The sequence below is a fragment of the Vipera berus genome (assembly GCF_964194415.1).
Source record: "Vipera berus genome assembly, chromosome: 7".
NCBI classification, from domain to species: domain Eukaryota; kingdom Metazoa; phylum Chordata; class Lepidosauria; order Squamata; family Viperidae; genus Vipera; species Vipera berus.
Genome location: NC_138209.1, coordinates 69315630 through 69342709, shown reverse-complemented (window position 1 = coordinate 69342709; position 27080 = coordinate 69315630). Strand labels below are relative to the sequence as shown.

At 41.2% G+C, this 27080-nt stretch overlaps 1 protein-coding gene across 1 annotated transcript in view; it reads right to left on the bottom strand.

Annotated features, from left to right (window-relative positions):
* The window catches only part of CORIN (corin, serine peptidase), a gene marked incomplete at both ends in the record, with an annotated part of 99247 nt that overhangs the window by 48110 nt on the left and 24057 nt on the right, over positions 1-27080 (bottom strand). The window contains 3 exons of the mRNA XM_081332547.1: positions 3945-4126; positions 8946-9156; positions 22987-23406. Of these exons, the coding sequence (XP_081188673.1) occupies positions 3945-4126; positions 8946-9156; positions 22987-23406 (813 nt within the window). The remainder of the gene's footprint in view (positions 1-3944; positions 4127-8945; positions 9157-22986; positions 23407-27080) is intronic.

The following is a 27080-nucleotide window of genomic DNA, read 5'->3' as shown; positions in this document are numbered from 1 at the left end:
GTTTTCAAGAGTTATAAATCACAGCCATGATCTCCAGGGCAGAAGCAGGCAGCCCTTTCTACAGTACATCAAGAGCTGCCTGCTGGGCTAAGTAACCAATTGCAGACAAACATATTGGAGAGGGAAGCACTGATCCAAAAAGGCATCATTTTTCTTGTGCAATGGAAAATCTGCCTTCTTTTTCATCTTTTATTTTGACTGACTAGCTGTCCTTCCCCTTCACGGATTACTGCCTTGTCGTTGCGAAGGGGCTTGCCTAATTCAATGAAGCTATGAGCTATGCCGTGCAGGGCCACCCAAGACAGACAGGTCATAGCAGAGAGTTCTGACAAAACGTGATCCACTGGAGAAGGAAATGGCAACCCACTCCAGTATCTTTGCCATGAAAACCCTATGGACAGTACCAAAGGACAAAACGATATGACGCTGGAAGATGAACCCCTCAGGTCGGAAGGCGTCCAAGACGCTACTGGGGAAGAGCAGAGGGCTAGTACTAGTAGCGCCAGAAAGAATGAAGCGACTGGGCCAAAGCCGAAAGGACGCTCAGCTGTGGATGTATCCAGTGATGAAAGGAAAGTCAGATGCTGTAAAGATTTTTTTCTCCATAGGAACCTGGAATGTAACATTCATGAATCAAGGCAAGCTGGACGTGATCAAACAAGAGATGACAAGTCTGAACATCGACATCTTAGGAATCAGCGAGCTAAAATGGACCGGAACGGGTGAATTTAATTCAGATGCCCATCAGGTATACTACTGCGGGCAAGAATCCATCAGAAGAAATGGAGTAGCAAAAGAGTAGGAAAAACAATACTGGACACGACTTCGCAGCTAACAACGACAAGCTGTCCTTAAGGTTCCCCCGCACATGCGTGCTAGTCGTTTCGGACTCTAGGGGCCGGTGCTCATCTCCGTTTCAAAGCCGAAGAGCCAGCGCTTGTCCGAGGACGTCTCCGTGGTCATGTGGCTGGCATGACTAGATGCCAAAGGCGCACGGAACGCTGTTACCTTCCCACCGTAGTGGACCCTATTTTTCTACTTGCATTTTTACGTGCTTTCGAACTGCTAGGTTGGCAGAAGCTGGGAGGCGTAACAGGCGCTCACTCTGTTACACGGCACTCGGGATTCGACCCGCCAAACTGCCGACCTTCTGATCGACAAGCTCAGCGTCCTAACCCACTGAGCCACCGCGTCCCTTAAGCTGTCCTTACTTCTTCCTAAAAAGCAAAGTTATACCTGCTTAGTACCTGGACAGGAAATTCCATACAGAAGATATCAAAGACACTCGGCTTCTTAGCCAAAAGAGCTTTGAAAGGAACAAACAACACAGAGAGCGACTGGAGGGTTTTAGGAAGAGACTGGACAGCCACTTGTCTGGAATGGCATATAGGATCTCCTGCTTGAGCAAGGGGTTGGACTGGAAGACCTCCCAGATCCCTTCCAGCTTTATATATAGACAATTCAAAACCATTAGCTTCTAGTTTCTTTCCCCCCAGTTTTCATGAATCAGGCAGGAAGGTGATCTTCTGTGAGAAGTATGTATGGCCAGCCTGCTCAGCTGGTCCACACATATCATTTGTAGCTTATTCGATACACCAATTATTAAACACACATGGCCCAGCGTGCTAAGGGGATCCATTCAGCAATTAATTTGGCTTCGCCTTCAGGACATATCTCTTTGTACTGATCGTTTTCCTTCTGAGGAAAAGCAAGGAACTAGTTAAAAGTCAAGCCCTTTTGAATTTAACCTCACTCAGTGTAACTATTCAATAATTTTTCTAACCAACTGTTATGTTGAGCTTAAAATAAGCACTAATATAATACAGGCTTTGCTGTGGCGATCGAAAAAGCCACCTTTGTTTTCCAAATAGCTGATGTTTCAAAGATAGGAATAAAGAAACGTTTAATTTGGCCTAAACCATATCCTGGGGGTGAGACACAATGATGGGAGCAAACACCACAATGATGGTGTTGTCCAGTGACTCCGATAACGTGTAAATAACTACAGTAATGAAAAAGATTCCAGAGCTATTTTTTCCCCTCATTAATCATGTTTTAAAGACCATGCTTAACCTCAATGCTTAAAAGAATGCACCATATAAACGATGCAAAGGGAGGATATGAAGAAAAATATGCGAACTATTTTTTATTTTTAATTTTTAATTTCTAGGGAGGTGACACAGGAATGTCATTTTGGTACTGTTTTTCTGAGTAAGTAAGCAAGGTCAGAAAGAGCAAGAAGGAAGAATGATTGATGAATCCTGATTTTCATTCCTATGCATACTGATAATTCATTTGAAAAAATATTTTATCCGTTCCTTACATTTATATGGCAAACAGAATGTGACCCCGGGCAGCGAACAATAAAAGAAAAACATAAAACAAACCTAAAAACACAATAATAATAATAATAATAATAATAATAATAATAATAATAATAATAATAATAATAATAATAATAATAATAATAATAATAATGTATTAAAGACTAGAAAAGAGCATCTTCAATGTTAAAGACAATACAGCCAACTCAACAAACTATTATTTCTCTGAGATCTCCAAGCTTCAGTAGCTCTGATGTGCAGTACATAGGGTACTTACTCCGTTGAAATCTGATTCATTTATAGCAGGCTCTTCAAATTTGGCAACTTTTAAGATTTGTGGACTTCAACTCTGCTGGCTGAGGAATTCTGGGAGTTGAAGTCCACAAGTTATATGGTTGCCAAGTTTGAAGAACCCTAATTTGTAGCTTGCTTCTTAATAAAATTCTGGAGTTTATAACTAGCAGACGGGAATACAGGTAGTCTAATTTCTGTAGCTAAGTGAGACAGTAGTTAAGTGAGTCTTGCCCTATTTTATGACCTTTTTGCCACTGTTAAGTGAATCACTATTAGTAACATGGTCGCTAAGTGAATCTGGCTTTCCCATTGCCTTTGCTTGCCAGAAGGTGGCAAAAGGCCATGACCTCGGGACACTGACCTCGGGACACTGCAACCATCATAAATACGAGCAAATTGCTAAGCATCCCAATTTTGATCACATGACTGTGAGGAGGTTGCAATAGTCGTTAAGTGTGCAAAATGGTCATTAAGTCATTTGTTTTTTTCCAGTGCTGCTGTAACTTCGGTCACTAACAAATGGATGTGGAATTCTGGGAGTTACAAGTCCATGTATCTTCAAGCATCCAAGGTTCAGAAGCACTGTTTTAGATGATGCATGAACCGTCTATTAAATCAGTTCCACCTTCAAGTCAAGCTCACGTGTTCGGCATCATGTGGGGAAAGGTTTGGCATTGCTTTTTTCCTGAATATCTTTTAATTTCGCATTCTTTCCTCCCGGCTTGGATTTTCCCCATCCAACTACTACTTCATATTGATCTGTTTAGCTTCTGAAATGTCCCGGATCACAAAAGCTACCAGCCAACAGTGCTTTTGATGTGGCAGATTTAACCTCATGTGAATTTCAGTACGTGATCCAAACCTCGAGTACTGACATGGTAAATGATATCAGTCTGGCATTTAGTTTTGATTATGAGTTAGATCAGGGGCCTTCAAACTTGGGCCTTTTATGACTTCAACTCCCAGAATTCCTCAGCTAGGCATGCCTGGCTGAGGAATTCTGGGAGTTGAAGTCCACAAGTCATAAAAGGCCCACGTTTGAAGACCCCGGAGTTACATGTATTTCAGCTTGTACCTTTTAACAAATTAAAAAGACTAGGTGTTGTATCTCTCTTGCTTGCCACCCCCAACAATAGTTTGTGTTCCTGTTTTAGCAAATAACTGCTTGGTGAACAATTGCCTATTTCTTTCTATTAGATTGCTAAACATTTCCCATTACTTTTCTTCCCTGAAAATATATTTAATTTTCCATAACCATATATCACATCACAGCTTTACTCTGGCTCAAAAGCACACTTAAAAAAAAAGAGAGAGAGAGAAACTTACATCCTTTCCATTTTTCCCCTTGGGGGGAGAAGCAGGCTTTGGTGATGTTGTTATTTTTAGTTTTGTTATGGAACTGGGAACAGGCGAGAAACTCTGGCCAAGAAGAATTGACCATTGCAAGGACTGGTTCACATCCTTTCTTTGCAGCCTCACAAAATGATCTACAAGGCAGAAGTCCACGACTACAAAGGAAAAAAGAAAAGAAAAGATGATGTCTCTTTTGGTACCTACTGTACATTGGTTTTAACTTTTAAACATGACAGAAGCATATAATTTTTAGATTGGAGTTTCTCAACTTTGACAACCTTAAGATACGTGAGCTTCAGCTTTCCTCAGGTACACATCTTGAAATTATTATTATTATTATTATTATTATTATTATTATTATTATTATTATTATTATTATTATTATTATTATTATTATTATTATTATTCCACTCCTCCCTATACGCCACCTACATAATGCTAGACCAGTCACATATGAATGTTAAAAAAGCAACTCAAGATAACAATAAAGACAACAAACAAAAGCCTGAATATAACTGCAGGTCAGGGAAGGAAAACAAAATCCCTGTTTGTCTTGGAGAAATCTCAAGAAAATATCAGGACGGTAGATGAGACTACCGTGTTAGAAGATGGCAATGGAAAAATCTCTTCCAAACTGTTGCTTCCTGTGTGTCCATAAACTCCATAAAGCTTGACAAAAGGAAAAAATATCTTATTTCCACAAGAAACACATCAGTAATAATAACATAATAAACCTAAAGAATTAAACTACTCATACTAATGCATGTTTTGATTTTTATCAGTATTTGTAGGTCAATTAATTCTTGACAATTAGAGTTAGAAGCAATTTTTTTTTCTGGAGACTCCCGTATCTGGAAAGCAGTTCTCCATTTGACATACAATGCTTCCTTGACAGCAGCCCTTATCACTCAACTTCTCCTCTTTATCTGACACATATCCTAATTCCCAGGCACTTTAAGAAGCTTTTTATAACGTGAATGTTGATGTGGTCCTCATTTGTCACTTCGACACCATTTTTTGACAACTTTAAATCATGGTTCTGATATTTCACAGGAACAAGTGGTGGGAGTCTCCTTTATTTTAAAACATTAAAAAAAAGTAAAGGTAAAGGTCCCCCCGCACATGCGTGCTAGTCGTTTCCAACTCTAGGGGCCGGTGCTCATCTCCGTTTCAAAGCCGAAGAGCCAGCGCTTGTCCGAGGACGTCTCCGTGGTCATGTGGCCGGCATGACCAGACGCCAAAGGCGCACAGAACGCTGTTACCTTCCCACCGTAGTGGTCCCTATTTTTCTACTTGCATTTTTTACGTGCTTTCGAACTGCTAGGTTGGCAGAAGCTGGGACGAGTAACAGGCGCTCACTCTGCTACACAGCACTCAGGATTCGACACACCAAACTGCCGACCTTCTGATCGACAAGCTCAGCATCCTAACCCACTGAGCCACCGCGTCCCTTTTAAAACATTATGTTTATTATATTTTCCATTTAATTATTGAAATAAAACAGTAATCCTTTGATTAATTCTGAATGTATATAGACTTGTCACATGTGGTTGTTAAGATGGTGGTTAAGCTTAATTCTTTGTAGTGTGGTCAATATATCATTTAAGAAAAATCTGTTTTTTTAATCAGTTTAGCAGATGTTCTTACGATTTGTCCCAGTATAATATGCTCCATGTGTATAAATATTATCATAATTCCTAGAATTGTAGACTCCTTTAACTGTTAATTGTTAGGAATTTTGTAAGATCGTCCCAAAACATCTGTGGACCATCATGCTAAGGAAACTTGCTACTGTCAATTACGATCATAATTCTGCTTCATTGCTTGATTTCAGTTTTAAATGCTCCTAGCTTAATTTTCTAAATGCTAAAACAATGATAAATATAAGTCTTAATACATGTTACATTCTGAATATTATAGTCAATTAGCAGATAAACCGTAATATCAAACCAGACATAAAATATTTTATCAACTAGTTTTTTTAAGAGTTATAAAATATCACAACTTTTGCACGTGAGATTTAGAAGAAGAAATATGTTCAGGTCAAATTTGCTTAATCTTCAATATTTCATTTTCTAACTCAAATTCTGGTATCTGAAAGTACGGTATCCACACATTTTTCAACCATGAAATTCATTTTTTAAAAAAATAGGCTACTGTATTTATGAAAGAATTTGTCTGTCCAGTAAGAAAAGTTGAAATTTGCTGATTTCTGTACTGGAGCATAAAAATCGTGAAGGAGGAGAGGGCAGATAAGACTCCAGCCTTTCTTAGGCTCCATTGCTTCAATCCTAAATACCATGTTTTACAGACCTGATAGGAGCCATAGGGGAGGAAGGACACAAAACGAAGGAAGGAAATCGATGGTGTTACTGCTGCTACACCAACTCTTCCTCGGTTGTCACTTCAAATTTAGCTATTGTTCTGTCAGTGGTGGCCCCTTCTTCCTCTCCTCAGAGAGAGATTTTTTGCTACGACTGAGATGAGGTGAGACCCCATGGGGCTTACAACGCTTGGCTGTTGCTGCAGTAGAAACCAGACGTCTGTGCACGCGTGCGTCTAATAACAACAACAACAGAGTTGGAAGGGACCTTGGAGGTCTTCTAGTCCAACCCCCTGATCAGGCAGGAAACCCTATACCATTTCAGACAAATGATTGTCCAGTCTCTTCTTAAAAACTTGCAGTGTTGGAGCATCCACAACTTCTGGAGGCAGGTTGTTCCACTGGTTAATTGTTCTCACTGTGAGGAAATTTCTCCTTAGTTCTAGGTTGCTTCTCTCTTTGATTAGTTTCCATCCGTTGCTTCTTGTCCTGCCTTCAACTGCTTTAGAGCAGAGGCCCCCAACCTTTTGGGCACCAGGGACCGGTTCTGTGGAAAAAGATTTTTTCACGGACAAGGCGGGGCGTGGTTTCGTGTGCTGCCTGCATCCCACAGATGGGACTTTGCTTGTTTGTGCGGACCGGTTGCTGGTCCCTGCTGGAACACTGCTATCATGTCACCCCTCATCCTTCTCTTCGTTAAACTACACATACCCAATTCCAGCAACCGTTCCCTATATGTTTTAGCCTCCAGTCCCCTGATCATCTTTCTTGCTCTTCTCTTTCTAGAATTTTCACAGCTGCAGATGTGGAATCTTGGGGCCCAGAGAGTTTTAACTCTTGTCAGTTCTTCTTCTTCTTTTTAATCTAAATGAACGTGTTTAATGACTGATGACTGACTCAGCCATATCAGTGAGTCTGAAACACAAAGGCTGCTTGCTATGAGAGACAAGAATTGGTGTTGTGGTAGGATATCATCCCAAGACAGAGAAAGAAGAAGTCACAATTTACAAACATTTCTTTTTTTAAAAAAAAAATCTGATCTCCACATGACAAATGTGCAACAATCCCAAATCTACACACAGTTAGCTCCAGTGAATTCAGATGGACAACTCTGGATAATATACAAATACAGTGGTACCTTAGTATTCATCATTAATTGGTACTGGGAGGCACGATGAATACCAAAAACAATGAATACCAAACAAATGTTTCCCAAAAGGAATAATGTAGTGAGTCACAAGGGAGCTTGTGCATTGAGTACCAAACGATGAATACCAGGATAAAATCTTCCCTATAAATACAATATTGTACTTATTTTCTCTGTGCAATCATGGGGATTGCACTGAGGAACATTCCATTAATCATATAAAAATGAACAATTGCACAAAGATGTTGTTTGTCAATCGGTCCTAATTGTGTGGCAAACGAGCAAGTATTTTTCACTTTGAGATTCACTTACATCTTCATGTTCCAATAACATATAGAACATGCAGAACTTGCTGCAACCTTTGCTTCCATGATAGCGGTAGATGTTCTTAATATGAGTATCCCAGAATGCTCCAGAATAGCAGAAGAGAACTACAAGCATCTGATTTTTTTTATCTATTTTTATTAATTTACTTATTCCAGAGGTCCCCAACCCTCGGTCCATGGACTGGTACTGGGCCACAGCATGCCAACAACCGGACCGCACAAACAAGCAAAGCCCCATATGTGAGATGCAGGCAGCACACCAAACCACGCACTCTCCGGTCCATGGAAAAACCTTTCTCTACGGAACCGGTCCCTTGTGCCCAAAAGGTTGGGGACCTCTGATCTATTCTATTAATTTATCTCTATTCTATTCTATTCTATTCTATTCTATTCTATTCTATTCTATTCTATTCTATTCTATTCTATTCTATTCTATTCTATTCTATTCTATTCTATTCCACTCCACTCCACTCCACTCCACTCCACTCCACTCCACCCCACCCCACCCCACCCCATCCCATCTTCTCTGCTTTCCCAAAAGCCTAGTCACTTTGCTGGGGCCTGATAATGCATTACGCTTTGCCACTGTACTTCAAACTTGGACCACACTACGACAAAGATAGAAACTGCCTATCAATTCTACTACTGGTATGTGGGCTTGTATTTATTTTTATTCTGAACTCTTTTGCTAAACTCTTGGCAGGCTAAGAAATCCTGTGATTAGCACTAATGTAAGAGTGTGAACACTCTGAAGGGTAGCTATTAAAAGGTACAATAGTTCCACCCAACTATAAAACAACTGATTCAAATAGGAAATAATTCACTTATACTGAAGGCAAGGGTGGGTTTCAATACACTTTTTCAAAATCCCACGTAATTCATTTTGTCTTTAAACTAAATGGGGATTAGAAGCCTCTCTGCCAAAATCACAAGCCATAATCCCTAATAAGATTAGTCAATGAACTTGCTTTATTCAGGGTAGTATAATACGACGAATAGGCTTTTTCCTAAACAAACATATTATATATACTCCTTGCAGCTATTTTTTTCTGGAATCTTCTGGTACGTACAGTCTTAATCGTGAGTTTCCTCTCAGAGGTTGTAAAGCTTTAACACCTACTGCACAGATACGCTATATCTGTTGTAACCATCTTTCATCACTAACTAGCTTTGTTTACCTGTTATCACCATCTCTGATGCACTGAGGCAGAGCGAGGCTACATCCAAACAGCATAATGTGTTGATAACAGCCGAGGCGGTTGAGATAACCAAAGAACTTGAGAAATTTTTCCATCTCAATGCTTCTCACAATGGAAAGAACTGATCTTAGAGTAGTCTGATTATATGGCAGCATTTCACATTGGGTGTAGTTGATGTTTATGCACAAATCTGAAAAATAAGAACATATCTGTGACAGAGACGGAGAGCAAGAGTTTACTGAAAGCGAAAAGTCACTAGAAGGTTCAAAATAAAGTAGATCACAACCTACTACTCGATAAGGTAGAAAAATGTGGGTTAGACAGCATCACCACCAGATGGATTCTCGTAGCAGGCTGACAGGCCGTACTCAGCGTGTGGTCCTCAATGGAACGGCATCTACATGGAGGGAAGTGTGTAATGGGGTGTCCCAGGGCTCTGTTCTGGGCCCAGTGCTCTTCAACATCTTCATCGACTTGGACGAGGGGATAGATGGGGAACTCATCAAATTTGTAGACGGCACCAAGCTGGCAGGAATAGCCAACAGTCCAGAAGACAGGCTTAAGATACAGGAGGATCTGGACAGACTTGAACACCGGGCGCTATCTAACAAAATGAAATTCAATGGTGAAAAAAGTAAGGTTCTACATTTAGGCATGAAAAACCAAATATACAGGTATAGTATATGGGGTACTTTGCTCAAAAGTAGTAACTGTGAGAGGGATCTCGGAGTCCTAGTGGACAATCACTTAAATATGAGCCAGCTGTGTGCTGCAGCTGCCAAACAAGCCAGCACAGTGCTGGGCTGCATTAACAGAGGGATAGAATCAAGATCACGTGAAGTGTTAATACCACTTTACAATGCCTTGGTAAGGCCACACTTGGAATACTGCATCCAGTTTTTGTCACCACGATGTAAAAAAGATGTTGAGACTCTAGAAAGAGTACAGAGAAGAGCAGCAAAGATGATTAGGGGACTGGAGGCTAAAACATATAAGGAACGGTTGCTGGAATTGGGTATGTCTCTAGTTTAACGAAAAGAAGGAGGGGTGACATGATATCAGTGTTCCAACATCTCAGGGGCTGCCCCAAAGAAGAGGGAGTCAATCTATTCTCCAAAGCACCTGAAGGCAGGACAAGAAGCAACAGATGGAAACTAATCAAGGAGAGAAGCAACCTAGAACTAAGGAGAAATTTCCTGACACTTAGAACAATTAACCAGTGGAACAACCTGCCTCCACAAGCGGTGAATGCTCCAACACTGGAAGGTTTTAAGAAGAGACTGGACAGCCATTTGTCCAAAATGGTATAGGGTTTCCTGCCTGAGCAGGGGGTTGGACTAATGACCTCCAAGGTCCCTTCCAACTTATTATTATTATTATTATTATTATTATTATTATTATTATTATTATTATTATTATTATTATTATTATTAGAAGCAGCCATCTTAACAACTGTTATTTTATTACCTGATACTATCCTTTCCCCTTAAAAGGGGGGGCTACTCCCCCCTTTCCCCTTGTACTGAGAAATCTAGTTCAAAAATTAACAAAAAATAATTTCTTGTACAATTCTATCAATACAATTCTATCAAGTAGTCTTCTCAATAGACTGCTTTATGATTTGTTTTGTATTAACAAACGGATAACATTTATTTCAACCCTGTTGTCTACTGAGGTATTTAGATGTTTAAGTTAATATTTTATGCGTAGCAAGCTTTAAAGTTTAAATTCAGTGACTACACTAAAACCATCTTGCGGACCCAGGACACATACGTACATACAGCCACTAGATGAGGGGACAAAGGGGAAATTCATCAATTTTGCAAATGACACCAAGCTGGAGGGGGAATAGGCAACATTTGAAACACTTGAGCCTTGGTGGAGCAGTGGGCTAATGCCTCCTTAAGTAACACCAGCTGCCTGCAATTAGTGCAGGTTCGAGTCCCACCAGGCTCAAGGTTGACTCACCCTTCCATCCTTCCGAGGTAGGTAAAATGAGGACCCAGATTGTTGGGGGCAATTAAGCTGACTTTGTAATAATGCCGCTTGGGGGTTGTATGAAAGCCCTAATAAGCAGGCATATACATAGAATGAAGGCTACTGCTAAGCTTGTAAGCCGCCCTGAGTCTTCGGAGAAGGGCGCGATATAAATGGAATTAAAATAAATTTTAAAAAAAAAGATCTTCACAGATTTGAATACTAGGTCCTACCCAACAAAATGCAACTCCATGGTGAGCAGCATCACCTTTAAGCTTTGCACAGCTGTTACTATAGCACACTTATTTGGTATGCACTTCTATCTAAGTGCAAAACAAATTTAACAATAAAAAGATAACACAGTTAAGCTGACAATTGATCTAAAACATTTCATGGTATCATCGCAAGCGTAATTTAAAATCCGTATCAAATACTGATTCTAAGCGTTGTCTGTAGGAGTTATCTGGTGTCCCATCTACTCACCAGACTAGGCAGGCTGTAATGTTAAAAACACTGAAATACAATGCATATAATACAGGGGTGTCAAACTCAATTTCATTGAGGGCCACATCAGCATTGTGGTTGCCCTCAAGGGGCCAGGTGGGTATGGCCAGGGTGGGCGTGGCCTACTGGGTGGGCGTGGCTAGAGTCCGTATGGCCTACTGGGTGGGTGTGGCCAGCTCTACATCATTCGCATCAAGGGTGCCTATGGGGGCCTGGGCAGGAGTGGGTCAGATCTGAGGGTCTCTGGCAGAAGGAGGGTCTCTAGGCCAGGGCCAAGGCAGTGGGGGCCGTTCCCTCACTGTTTCCAGGATGGCTTCGCGGGCCACATGAAACCACTTCGCGGGCCGGATCCAGCCCCCGGGCCTTGTGTTTGACATGTCTGATATAATACAATCAAATTATGCAAGTTTTCCTCTGCTGAGGTCAACTATTGAAGGTGCTCTAGTGCCGTGGTGGCGAACCTGTGGCACGCAGAGCCCTCTCTGTGGGCACGCTCACCATCGCCCCAATCGTAGGCCTTCAGCTGGGTTTTATAAAATCTTTTCGCTTTAGGAATCCACCACCGTATGCAAAAAAAAAAAAGGTTGAATCAATCAATCAATTTCAACTTTTCGGGGGAATAGAAAAGATCTCACAAAGTTGGAATTGACTGATTGAACTTTTTAGTCCCACCCAGTCTGCCGTTACCACCACAGCCACATCTACCCAATGGGCCACACCCACCCAATTGATCACACCCACGCCCACCCAGCACCTAACGATACGTAAGTGGGTTTTGGGTTGCAGTTTGGGCACTCGGTCTCTAAAAGGTTCGCCATCACTGCTCTAGTGTGAAGGCCCTGCAAAACAGCCCTTCTTGCATAACCATAGGATTGGGGACATCTAATTCTGCATCAGGAAGGGTGTTTTGTTCCTGGAGCTACTGCTGCAACACCTATCTTACAGGTCCTCCTCACTTTGTGGGTGACTATCGGTAGCACACCCTGCAGTCTGGATTGAAGAAAATCCTTATTTCCGTAAACATTTCAATTTATTAAAAACAACAATGCTACTATATTTTATAACTTTGCCAAGTAGATCGAGATACCGTGTCAAGGAGTCCTCAATGTATTACCCGAGATGCAGAATAAAGGTACTGCCAAAAAAAACCAAAACACAATTCTAGACTGCATTAACAAAGGGGTAGAATCAAGGTTATGTCAAGTGTTAACACCACTTTATAATGCCTTGGTAAGGGCCACTCTTGCAAAACTGCATCCAGTTTTGATCGCCATGATGTAAAAAAGATGTTGAAACTCTGGAAACATTGCAGAGAAGAACTACTAAGAGGATTAGGGGACTGGAGGCTAAAACAACGTAACGCAAGGTTGCTGGAATTGGGTATGTCTAGTCCAGGGGTAGGCAACCTTGGCTCTTTTATGACTCGTGGACTTCAACTCCCAGAATTCCTGAGCCAGCCATGCTGAGGGGAAAGGGAGAGGTTTCCAAGCTGGGCCATGCTGGCTCAGGAATTCTGGGAGTTGAAGTCCACGAGTCATAAAAGGGCCAGGTTTGAAGACCCCTGGTTTAATGTATAGGCCAGGGGTAGGCAACCTTGGCTTTTATGACTCATGGACTTCAACTCCCACAATTCCTGAGCCAGCCACGAGACATAAAAGAGCCAAGGTTGCCTACCCCTGGTCTAGTCTAATGAAGAGAAGGACAAGGGGTGACATGATAGCAGTGTTCTAATATCTCAGGGGCTGCCCCAAAGAAGAGGAAGTCAAGCTATTCTCCAAAGCGCCCTAAGGAAGGACAAGAAGCCATGGATGGAAACTGACCAAGGAGAGAAGCAACCTAGAACTAAGGAGAAATTTCCTGACAGTTAGAACAATTAATCAGTGGAACAACCTGCTTCCAGAAGTGGTGAATGCTCTAACACTGAAAGTTTTTAAGAAGAGATTGAACCACCATTGTCTGAAATAGTATAGGGTTTCCTGCCTGAGCAGGTGGTTAGACTAAAAGATCTCCAAGGTCCCTTCTAATTATTCTGTTCTGTTCCGTTCCATTCCATTCCAATTTAACACAAATTTGTAGATTTGTTATTGCTCTGTTGTCCTTCTTCCTTAATAAGGGGAAAGATATCTATAATGTACTTCCAGCCACAATATTGGAAATTAACCCCTATAGGTAAAGGTAAAGGTTCCCCCGCACATGCGTGCTAGTCGTTTCCGACTCTAGGGGCCGGTGCTCATCTCCGTTTCAAAGCCGAAGAGCCAGCGCTTGTCCGAGGACGTCTTCGTGGTCATGTGGCCAGCATGACTAGACGCCAAAGGCGCACAGAACGCTGTTACCTTCCCACCGTAGTGGTCCCTATTTTTCTACTTGCATTTTTAAGTGCTTTCGAACTGCTAGGTTGGCAGAAGCTGGGACGAGTAACAGGCGCTCACTCTGTTACGCGGCACTCGGGATTCGACCCGCCAAACTGCCGACCTTCTGATCGACAAGCTCAGCGTCCTAACCCACTAAGCCACCGCGTCCCAACCCCTATAGACACAGGCAAACATTAAGGTAATAAAGCTCAACAGCTGTAATTTGAGTTTCTAAAGGTAATCATCTAAAATCTGATTCCATAAATATAATGAATAATGGGGTCCTATTCAATATATGCTATCACATCTCTTTATGCATTGTTTTAATGTGATAATGTTACTTAAGGAATATATTTTGCAATGTACTTTATATTTATATGCCCGGAATAGTTTCAGACATGTAGATTATTATCGTGAGAATTTTAGTTTTATCTTTTTCTTGTCAATAAACTGCTTAGACAAATTGTGTCTGCTCATATTGGAATCATTGCAGTGAATATATTTCCACCAGATGTTTATCTTGTTGGAAGAAAGAAAATTTTACAAAACAAAATACATGAGTATAATACTTCTCGTACATGAAAAGTAAAATCTGCAGAAGGAAACTGTTTGATACAGTGTGAGTTCACAACTCAGTTTAATCAAACCAATATCCACTATAAAAGTTCAAGAGCAATAGTGGCTAACCTTTCCCTTAGGACTTCTTTGATCCCAGCTGGAACAAAAAGAAATAGAAATCTTCTCAAAGGGAAAAAAAATATTGCCCTGAGATCTATTATTTTGTTTAATTTTGAGCCAAAGAAGATAACTATTTTCATCTTTCATCCAAGAACAAAATAATCATTTACTATAAATGCATTATTTATGGACCAGACTGAATACCTATAGTAGTCTTAGTAGCTACTCCTGCAAATGCTTTCTCATTTGTAAGCATTTTCTAGTTCTACAACCTCCCAGTTGCCACAAATAACGTGAAACTTCTATGTGTTACAAGATTTCTAGCCAAGTGATCTGTACGTATTTGTAGATCTTAATTTTTTTGCATATTACTAAATAAATTATTAAGTAACGTAACATTATCTTACATATGCTTAGAGGCTCTGTTAAACACTATTTCCTTAATCCAGGATTATAATTGTCAATATAGCTAGTTATTATAAATGCACATTAGCAGGTATGATGACCTTCAGAATTGTCATGTTACATTGACTTAAGATGAAATTTGTATGCACTTTTACTTATCCCTGTAGCTATTATTTGCACAATTCAAAGCCAACTCTAATGCCTCCTTAAGTAACACCAGCTGCCTGCAATTAGTGCAGGTTCGCATCCCACCAGGCTCAAGGTTGACTCAGCCTTCCATCCTTCCGAGGTAGGTAAAATGAGGACCCAGATTGTTGGGGGCAATAAGCTGACTTTGTAATAATGCCGCTTGGGGGTGTGTGAAAGCCCTAATAAGTAGGCATATACATAGAATGAAGGCTACTGCTAAGCTTGTAAGCTGCCCTGAGTCTTCGGAGAAGGGCGGGATATAAATGGAATTAAAATAAAATAAATAAATAAAAAAACTCAGTTACAGAGTGTCCCACTGCATTCAGTGAGATTTATCCCTTAAGGCAGCATGCCTGGCTGAGGAATTCTGGGAGTTGAAGTCCACAAGTCATAAAAGGGCCAAGTTTGAAGACCCCTGATTTAAGGTTTGGACACTCTCACCTGAAGATAGCAGGATGGGGACTGGGAGATGAATAAGCCTGGGAGGCTTAATCATCACTTCCTTGAAGGAAAGTTGCATTCCCCCAGCACTAAAAGGGACACTGGTGTGCCGACCCCTCAAGAATCCATGGTTGCTATCATGGAAGAATTATACCAGAAATTGGATGAAGGGAATGTGACCATCCTTCTCTTATGCGCTTATTTTATATCATCTACTTCCGTGGTGGCGAACCGTCATCCCAGTCCTAGGCCTTCAACCTGGATTTTATAAAACCTTTTCGCTTTAGGCCTCCGCCGCTGTGTGCAAAAAAAAAAAAAGTTCAATCAATCAATTTCAACTTCTCCTGGAAAAAAAAAAGATCTCGCAAAGTTGGAATTGATTGATTGAACTTTTTAGTCCCACCCAGTCTGCCGTTACCACCGCAGCCACGCCCACCCAATGGGCCGTGCCCCCCAATTGGCCACACCCCCCCAATTGGCCACACCCCCCCCAATTGGCCACGCCCACCCAGAACTCGACAATACATAAGTTGGTTTTGGGTTGCAGTTTGGGCACTTGCCATCTCTGATCTACTTCATGTGCCTTGAGCACCAATCCCTGCTTTTCTCCCCCAGAAGATAAAATCCTTTATTTTACATTCCTAGTTACCAAAGGAATTACAATACTGCAAACGTAGAGCTGTTCTATACCCATAAAAACATCTTGAAGCAATACAAAGAGCTGTTTCAGAAGGTTTGGGGAATTTCTCATTAATTGTCTCCTTTTTTTCTTTCTCTTTCCAATTTTGCTATTTTATAAAATTTCTCATAAAGAAAGGAGTTCTGCAGAGAGAAAGGATTGAAGAAGTTAAGTAAGAAATTTATTCTTCTACTCAACAATGTGTCAATTTTTTTTTGCTCAATTTCATGCCATTGTGAATATTTTTGGAAATATTTTTTTAAAAAACTGTAACTTTATATAGCGATTGTTGTTGTGTTGTTAGTTGCGAAGTCGTGTCCGACCCATCGCGACCCTATGGACAATGTTCCTCCAGGCCTTCCTGTCCTCTACCATCTTCTGGAGTCCATTTTAGCTCACGCCTACTGCTTCAGTAACTCCATCCAGCCACCTCATTCTCTGTTGTTCCCTTCTTCTCTTGCCCTCAACCTTTCCCAGCATTAGGCTCTTTTCCAGTGAGTCCTTCCTTCTCGTTAGGTGGCCAAAGTATTTGAGTTTTAGCTTCAGGATCTGGCCTTCTAAAGAGCAGTCAGGGTTGATCTCCTCTAGGACTGACCGGTTTGATCGCCTTGCAGTCCAAGGGACTGGCAGGAGTCTTCTCCAGCACCATAGTTCAAAGGCCTCAATTCTTTGGCGCTCAGCCTTTCTTATGGTCCAACTTTCACTGCCATACATTGCAACTGGGAAGACCATAGCCTTGACTATACGCACTTTTGTTGACAGGGTGATGTCTCTGCTTTTTAGTGTGCTGTCTAGATTTGCCATGGCTTTCCTCCCGAGGAGCAAGCGTCTTTTAATTTCTTGGCTACAGTCCCCATCTGCAGTGATCTTGGAGCCCAGGAAAATAAAATCTGTCACTACCTCCATTTCTTCCCCATCTATTTGCCAGGAATTGAGAGGGCCAGATGCCATGATCTTGGTTTTCTTAATGTTTAGTTTCAACCCAAGTTTTGCACTCTCCTTCTTCACCCGCAACAAGAGGCTCTTTAGTTCTTCTTCACTTTCTGCCATTAGAGTGGTATCATCTGCATATCTTAGGTTGTTGATGTTTCTTCCGGCAATCTTAATTCCAACTTTTGATTCATTTAGCCCTGCCTTTCTCATGATGTGCTCTGCATATAAGTTAAATAGGCAAGGCGACAGTATACAGCCTTGCCGGACTCCTTTCCCAATTTTGAACCAATCAGTGGTTCCGTGTCCAGTTCTCACTGTTGCTTCTTGGCCCGCATATAGATTTCTCAAGAGACAAATAAGATGTTCTGGTACTCCCATCTCTTTAAGAACTTGCCACAGTTTGTTATGATCCACACAATCAAAGGCTTTAGCATAGTCAATGAAGCAGAAGTAGATGTTTTTCTGGAACTCTCTAGCTTTCTCCATGATCCCGCGTATGTTGGCTATTTGATCTCTAGTTCCTCTGCCTCTTCGAAATCCTGCCTGTACTTCTGGTAGTTCTCGATCCACATACTGCTGGAGTCTAGCTTGTAGGATTTTAAGCATAACTTTACTAGCATGAGAAATGAGTGCAATGGTGCGATAGTTTGAACATTCTTTGGCACTGCCTTTCTTTGGAATTGGAATGTAAACTGATCTTTTCCAATCCTGTGGCCACTGTTGAGTTTTCCAAATTTGCTGGCAAATTGAGTGTAGCACTTTTACTGCATCGTCTTTTAAGATTTTGAATAGCTCAGCTGGAATACTGTCACCTCCACTAGCTTTGTTGTTGCTCAGCTTTTCTAAGGCCCACTTCACTTCACATTCTAGGATGTCTGGCTCGAGGTCAGTGACCACCTCATTGTGATTATCAGGGACGTTAAGCTCATTCTTGTATAGTTCTTCTGTGTAATTTTGCCACCTCTTCTTAATCTCTTCTGCCTCTGTTAGGTCCCTGCCATTTTGGTCCTTTATCATGCCCATTTTTGCATGAAACGTTCCTTTCATCTCTCCAATTTTCTTGAAAAGATCTCTGGTCCTCCCTATTCTATTGTTTTCTTCTATTTCTTTGCATTGTTCATTTAAGAAGGCATTCTTATCTCTTCTAGCTATTTTTTGGAATTCTGCATTTAATTGGGAATATTTTTCTTTTTCTCCCTTGCCTTTCGCTTCCCTCCTTTCCTCAGCTATTTGCAAAGCTTCCTCAGACAGCCATTTTGCTTTCTTGCATTTCTTTTTCTTTGGGATGGTTTTGGTTGCTACCTGTTGTACAATGTTGCGAACCTCTGTCCATAGTTCTTCAGGCACTCTGTCTATCAGATCTAATTCCTTAAATCTATTTGTCACCTCTACTGTATATTCAACAGGGATATGATTTAATTCATACCTGACTGGCCTAGCGCTTTTCCCTACTTTCTTTAATTCAAGCCTAAACTTTGCAACAAGAAGCTCATGGTCTGAGCCACAGTCAGCTCCTGGTCTTGTTTTTACTGACTGTATAGAGCTTCTCCATCTTTGGCTGCAGAGCATATAGTCAATCTGATTTCTGTGTTGACCGTCTGGTGATGTCCATGTGTAAAGCCGTCTCTTGGGTTGTTGGAAAAGAGTGTTTGCTATGACCATCGTATTCTCTTGACAAAATTCTATCAGCCTGTGCCCTGCTTCATTTTGTACTCCAAGGCCAAACTTACCTGTTATTCCAGTTATCTTTTGGCTTCCTACTTTAGCATTCCAATCCCCCATGATGATAAGGACATCATTTTTGGGTGTTAGTTCTATAAGGTGCTGTAGGGCTTCATAGAACCGGTCAATTTCATCCTCTTCAGCGATAAGGAATGATAATTGTTTAATTGTCCATGCATGTCACTCAATGGAATGCCCAGCATATTATATGTAAAACTGAACTTATGATTGAATCAGCAAAACAATATGTAAGAATTATTTCCCATAATGAGTTTGCAGCCAGATACAAACTTATTAGGTTAATTTTTGGGGGGGGTGAGGTGATCAAACAGAAAACATGTTTTAAGCCTGTCTTGTTGAATAAGCCAGAGGAGGCTGGGGTCATATACTGCAGTAAGTCACAAACTATAATACCCAAACCACAATAGTTTATTTTGCATAACACATTAAGGCCAAAACAAAAATGCCTCCTTATGTTTTAAATTAGAACCACATGTGAACTCAGTCGACATCTTAAAAATGAAAAGTGTTAGATAAAATAAACAGCTTTGCGGTCTGGGCATCCTTATGTATTGTTTCTCGTCAACAAGTTTCATGGTAAATGCAGATCCAACAACACTAACTAGAACACAGGATGAACACACGATGAAAACTCCTTACCTGCACAACACATGGACAGACTTAACCACTGTTTCAACAGTACGCATCCTAGGCCAAGCGGGCACACTCAAGACGTATCAGCCATAACCAGGAACCCAGAAATAAATTAACGTCTACCATACATACCATTCAGAAGAAGCCATCAAAAGGCCACAACACCAGGCAGTAAACAATACGAAATGTCTACAAGAGATTTTTTTTCTTTTGCAGAGAGCCCCAAGGACCTCACCCCTTCAAATATTCTTTTGGGACCATTTGAAATTACAACAGACCAGTGGTGGGATTCAGCCGGTTCGCACCGGTTCGGTAAAACCGGTAGCTAATTTTTTTGTTGCACAGGCCCAGAACGGACTTCCGGAAGCGGCATCCACACAGAGAACCAGTTGTTCACCTGTTTGAATCCAACCACTGCAACAGACCTTCCTCATAGCTACAACCCAGTTTCCTAGTTACAACAGCCATACATACAGTCTATGTCAGGGGTAGGCAACCTTGGCTCTTTTATGACTTGTGGACTTCAACTCCCAGAATTCCTGAGCCAGCCATGCTGGGAGTTGAAGTGCATCAGTCATAAAAGAGCCAAGGTTGCCTACCCCTGGTCTATGTCATGTGCCATCATGTGATGGCATTTTGGGCATTTGCCAACTGGCTCACGTTTGCAGTGTCCTGTAGTCACATGACCGTTTTTTTGGAGGGGGGCCAGTTACCGGCATTTATTATGTCTGCTTTCTGGCAACAAAATACCGTATTTTTCGGACCATAAGACGCACTTTTTTCCCAAAAGTGTGGGGGGGGGAAACGAGGGTGCATCATATGGTCCGAAGGTGATCCGTATGGCCAGCCCCAACCTCTGCAAGTGGAGCACGAATCGGCACATGCTGAGAAACGCCGATCTCACGCTCCTGCACTCTCCCTCGCTCAGTTTCAGCTTCCCTTGCTACAAGAGAAAGCAGGCTGAAACGGAGTGAGGAGATTGCCAGGAATGCGAATTGGCTGATCTCGCGCTGCTGCAATCTGCCTCGTTTCAGCTTGCTTTCTCTTGTAGCAAGGGAAGCTGAAACCGAGCGAGGGAGTTTGCAGGAGCGCGAGATCGGCCGATTCGCATTTCTGGCAATCTCCCTCACTCCGTTTCAGCTTGCTTTCTGCAAGAGAAAGCTGGGCTGCAGGGCCGCCTCCGCGGGTACTGCTCTAATGCAGAGAGGGAAGGACAAAGAGGGAGGGAGGGAGGGAGGGAGGGAGGGAGGGAGGGAAGGAAGGAAGGAAGGAAGGAAGGAAGGAAGGAAGGAAGGAAGGAAGGAAGGAAGGAAGGAAGGAAAGAAGGAAGGAAGGAAGGAAGGAAGGAAGGGACAATGGGAGAGGGAGGGAGAGAAAGAGAGAGGGAGGGAGAGAGAAGGAGAAAAAAAAATTTTCTTGTTTTCCTGCTCTAAAAACTGGATGCGTCTTATGGTCCAGTGCGTCTTATGGTCCGAAAAATACGGTACTTATTTGAGAAAATGGAGTCTCTTACTCACTACTGCATTCACTTAACTATCGCAAAAAAAAGCTATTTCAAATCCAGTCACGTAATGCCTCAACTTACATCTGCAAAGACTTACAACCATAATTCCAGATCCAATTTGAATTGTAAATTGGGGATTATCGGTTCAAGGTTTCCAGTTGGGCAACAGAGCTCAGTTTTTCACATCCTGCCAGCTTTTGATCAGTTATTTTCAACACTATAAAATTTGATACATCCATTTCCCAGTTCCTTCTTTTGTCTTGTGTTGCTTTGCAGAATGTCTGGTTGTCTGTTACTGTTGTTGAACCCTACTAAGAAATGCTACACAATGAAATCAAAATAGCAAGGACAATTTCTTTAATGATATTTCCCAAAAGAAAGTACTGTGTTTTATTCCGTTTTTTTTAATTCTTCTTGACTTTTTCCAGAGCTGTTCTCAAAATCCATTTATGAATGTATAAACACTAGTATGAAAATATGCCCTAGTCTTATGCTACAATGAAGTACACTACTAGAAAAAAATTGCTATTTCAAATGTACTTAAGATATGCTAAGGTTCAGTTTAAAACAACATAGCTTGTTTCAATTAGAGTTAAATGCTATAAATAAATGGATTTTTTTTGTAAATGCTATACAAAACAACCAGCCATCACTCTACTAAACAACCAATTCCCACAATATTGTCAAACTATTTCCTTATCTTATGACTAAAACATTGTTGCTTGTATCTTACGATTTATATTATTTTGTTTAGTATCTAGTATGATTTATGTTGATTGCTTATTTAGTATCCTATGACTTGAATGTTGCATCTTATGATTTATGATGAATGTATTTTATGACTATAAATCATGATTTATGCTCGCATGTACGTTGAGAGCTTATGCACCGGAGTCAAATTCCTTGTCCAATAAAAGAATTCTAATTCTAACTAGAGTTAAATGAGACTCGTTATTTTGGCACTGTGGCCAATGAAGCCTGTCCCTTGAAGAATTTTAAAAAGTGAAGCAGCTGCACTCTGCAAGCACAACTTGTTTAATGTACTTTAACAAGCTTAGAGTTACTTCCTAAGCAACACGTTCCCATCGGACTGTGAGGGACTCAAGGTTCGTAACTAGCTTTTATCTAATTCAAGTGAGGAATGGGATGCTATGGAAGCCACCTTTGTTAAGTACAGGTAGTCCTCAACTTACGACCACAGTTCAGCCCAGAATTTATGTGGCTTAAGTCAGACAGTTAAGTGAGCTTTGTCTCATTTTACGACCTTTCTTACCCCATTGGTTCAGTGAAATCGCTGCAGGGGTGAAATTAACCGCACGATTGTTAAGTGAATATGGCTTCCCTGTGGACTTTGCTTGCCAGAAGGTCGTAAAAGAGGATCAACATAAGCCCAGGACACTTCAACCTTTCCAAGTATGAACCACTCGTCAAGCAACCGGATATAAATCACAGGACCGTGGGGATGCTGCAACGGTCGTTAAGTGTGAAAAACGGTCGTAAGTTCCCCTTTTCAGTGCTGTCATACGGTCACTAAATTTATTTATTTATTCATTTATTTTTATTGCATTTATATCCCACCCTTCTCCGAAGACTCAGGGCGGCTTACAAGCTTAGCAGTAGCCTTCATTCTATGTATATGCCTGCTTGTTAGGGCTTTCACACACACCCCAAGCGGCATTATTACAAAGTCAGCTTAATTGCCCCCAACAATCTGGGTCCTCATTTTACCTACCTCGGAAGGATGGAAGGCTGAGTCAACCTTGAGCCTGGTGGGATGCGAACCTGCACTAATTGCAGGCAGCTGGTGTTACTTAAGGAGGCATTAGCCCACTGCGCCACCAAGGCTCAGTGCTCCACCAAGGCTCAACAAATGAACTGTTGTTAAGTCGAGGATTGCCTGTAATAGTTCCTGCAAAGAATGTCTCCAATCATCCTATCACCTTTTTGTGCCCTAATTAAGAATCCATATTAATATAAACGTACCTTTTTTAAAACCCACGTCTTGCACGGCGGGCGGTATTGTAGGCGGTTCCACTGTGGGCTCGGAAAATGTTTTGTTCGTGACTTTGATGGATGGGTCAGTCGACCCCAGATCCTCTTCTACTGCCCCTTCTGCCGCTGACCAATTTTTATGTGGAGTTTTGGTCAAAATCCTTCCATCTGTAATATTAGTTTTCACGGCTGGAGTTGCAGGGGCAAACCGAGAGGTTCCCGTAAGTATACTAATGTTTGGGTGCATCTGGCTGACATGAAAAGACTGGTTTGTTTTCCAAGAGGTCAGTTCTATTTTATTGTCCACTGAAGGAACCACAACTGCATCACTCTCATTCGTGCTAGGAAAATGACTGTCGGTGCCAAGTAAGTCACTTCCATTTGAATGAACGCACTTTTTCCCCAACACACCTGCATTGAAAAACAAAATAAAACATAATCAGCCTATCTAAAACATATATATATTAACTTCCAGGAGACATTCCAAACACAACCTGTTCTATGAAAACAAGACAGTTGAAAACTGCAATATTGGGAAGGTAAGATACATCTTTTATTTTTTTTAATTTTAGCCATCGTGGCAACTGGTTACCAACAATTTTCCATCCATTACTTAATTTCCTAGTCTTTGTCTATCCACTTGTACCTTTAAAAATGTACTTTATAAGACCATAATTTGAGAGTACGGTATACACAAGAGACTCTACAATCCTTTGTACAATGTATATGGTGTGTTCAAAGAATTCCAAAAGAATTTAGTAACATTTTACGCTTTGTCTCCCACCGTCTTCTCACTTGAAGAAGGAATTTTATGGACATAGTGTGTATATACTTATGCAGCCACACTGTTGTTGTTTTTTATTGTTGTTTTTCCCCCGTAAATGATATCAGTTTTTCAACTGAACTGTACAGCTTATATGTTATATTAAATGATTTCCCTTGATCTGTTTTTATATATATATATCTCAAAAACCTGAGATTTTAACAGGGATGTGCAGACTTTTTATATCCATGGTGACAACAATGGTGCATTGGATGATCTCTAAGAAATACCATTTGCCTGCAAGCAACAACTGGTGGGACCATAAAATAGAGAAAGTAATAGCAGATGAAGAAGCTGTCTCTGCACGTTTTTTTTGTTCGTCAGAAAGTTCATTTCTAACTGTACATTTTTCCCCTGCTCTCTGCACCTGTTGTGATAACTTATCTGGTAACCATAGTGAATCCCATATGACTAGTTATGTTATGGTTTCAGTCTGTTTAGTGCGCATGTCTAGAAAAAGTGCTCAGTTGTTATCTGTATTGTTTTTTTTCACTTTTGCTTTCGTTAGGATGTAGTGAGCTAGCTCTGTATAATATATATTTAGTTTTTATATTTTTGTAAGTAAAAGGTATTTAGTAAGATTATGCGTCGTGTTTTTCTTGCCTTCCTGCATGCACATCATGCATTCTCTGAAGCACGGTCCGTCGCCCTCTACAAAGGTGATTTTTACCTTGACAGAAGCTAAATTGCTCTGGGACTGTAGAATTCAAACAGACAAGCACCTGCCACATAACACCCGGGACTTAACAATTGTTGATAAGAAAGACAAAAAAAGTCTGGATAGTGGATGTGGCAGTGCCTGCAGACAGCAAAATAGAAAAGAAGATAACAAAGTTCAAAGACATTCAAATAGAAATAGAAGTATGGCAAACATTGGGGGGAAAAGCAAATGTACTACCAACAGTAATAGGCATATTGGATCCAATTCCAAAAGAACTGGAGCACCACTTAAACGCCATAAAAAGAAGGACTAGGGATGAAATGTTAGCACTATTCCAGCATTTGAGGGGGGCAGCTTATTTTCCAAAGCACCAGGAGGCAAAACAAGCAACAATGGATGGAAACTAATCAAAGAGAGAAGCAACCTAGAACAAAGGAGAAACTTCCTACTAGCAAGAACTATTAATGGCTTGCCTTCAGAAGTTCTGGATGCTTCATCACTGGAGGCAAGCAGATAGATAGATAGATAGATAGATAGATAGATAGATAGATAGATAGATAGATAGATAGATAGATAGATAGATAGATAGATAGATAGATAGATAGATAGATAGATAGATAGATAGATAGATAGATAGATAGATAGATAGATAAGATAGATAAGATAGATAGATAGATAGATAGATAGATAGATAGATAGATAGATAGATAGATAGATAGATAGATAGATAGCCTTGGTGGAGCAGTGGGCTAATGCCTCCTTAAGTAACACCAGCTGCCTGCAATTAGTGCAGGTTCGAGTCCCACCAGGCTCAAGGTTGACTCAGCCTTCCATCCTTCCGAGGTAGGTAAAATGAGGACCCAGATTGTTGGGGGCAATTAAGCTGACTTTGTAATAATGCCGCTTGGGGTGTGTGTGAAAGCCCTAATAAGCAGGCATATACATAGAATGAAGGCTACTGCTAAGCATGTAAGCCGCCCTGAGTCTTCGGAGAAGGGCGGGATATAAATGGAATTAAAATAAATAGATAGATAGATAGATAGATAGATAGATAGATAGATAGATAGATAGATAGATAGATAGATAAATAAATAAATAAATAAATTGTCAAAGTACAACATGTGTACATTGAGATTAGCCGAGCCTCCCCTCCCCCGTGCTCTCTCCCCCCAACACACAGTGACAACAAACCCTCCATCCCACCACACTATGTGAACCAACTACACCACACACCGGCCTCCCAAGTCAATTCTGCATAAGATTATGTCCCATTCAAAAGCCTAACAGCCCACGGATAAAAGCTATTTTTCAGCCTGTTGGTACGGCTGGCTATACTCCTATATCTCCTACCCGATGGTAGGAGAGTAAAGAGATACCGTCCAGGGTGAGTCATCCCTGAGAATCTTCCTCACTCTTCCAAGGCAAAGAGCCCTGGCGATGTCATCCAGTGGTGTCAGGGAACAGCCCACAATGTTTTAAGAAGAGACTGGACAACCATTGGTCTGGAATGGTATAGGGTCTCCTGCTTGAGCAGGGGGTTGGACTAGAAGACCTCCAAGGTCCCTTCCAGGTCTATCCTGAATTGAAACTCATCAAATTTGGCACACAACGCATTTTGACCAGAAAATGTAGTCCCGGTACTCAACATCTGTTCGGTTCTCAATGCACAAGCTAGAACTTGTTGGTGTTCAGCTGCATTGTGACTCACTACATTTATTCCTCGTGGGAAAAATCTGTTTGGTACTCATCCGTTTTTTGGTAACTCATTGTGCCTCCGGAAACCAATTAACGAGGAGCACCGAGGAACCACTCTATAGCAATATAAAACTTCCTCCCCTGTTTCTGAAGAACCTGGAGGAGGCTGACTTAATAATGGAAACACAATCTTCAACAACAGCTAACCAGCAAAGAAAAGCAGATCCTCCCGACAATTTCCTTATTGGCCTATTTAAGTATTCCTAGTAACCTTGGGTGTTGCCCAGTCTACAGCAAAAATGCAGAAACAGAATTTGATTTATTTTTACATTCATCCCAAGAGCATTGCAACTGGACGTAAAACAAGCTAAAGCTCTCAGCCACAAAACAATACTTGATTATTTTTTTTCACTCTCTCACTGTCTGTGGATTTGGGGGAAATACTGTGTATCTCCTTTTTCGGGCACAGTTGAGTGAATACATCGCACTAAGTCACAACTCAATGTGCATTTGTAGCCCGGGCTTTCAAAATTTACCCGGAATGTATCGCTGACTACAAAATCTTCTCCCCAGATGTGCTAGCATCTCAGCAGCTGTTAAAAAGAAACAATTCCAGCAAAGCTTTAATTTATGCAGATTGAAATGTAACGGAATTGCCTCTTAATGCAATTTCTTCCAGACAATGCACCTCAGAAAGAGTTCTTTTTGTTTGCCTTTCCAGACAGGAATTGGTATCAGGGAAGCTTCCTTACGCTGCAAAAAAACCCAATTGTGTCATGAGGGGTGAGGGGTGACATGATAGCAGTGTTCCAATATCTCAGGGGCCGCCACAAAGAAGAGGGAGCCAAGCTATTCTCCAAGGTGCCTGAAGGCAGGACGAGAAGCAACCGATGGAAACTAGTCAAG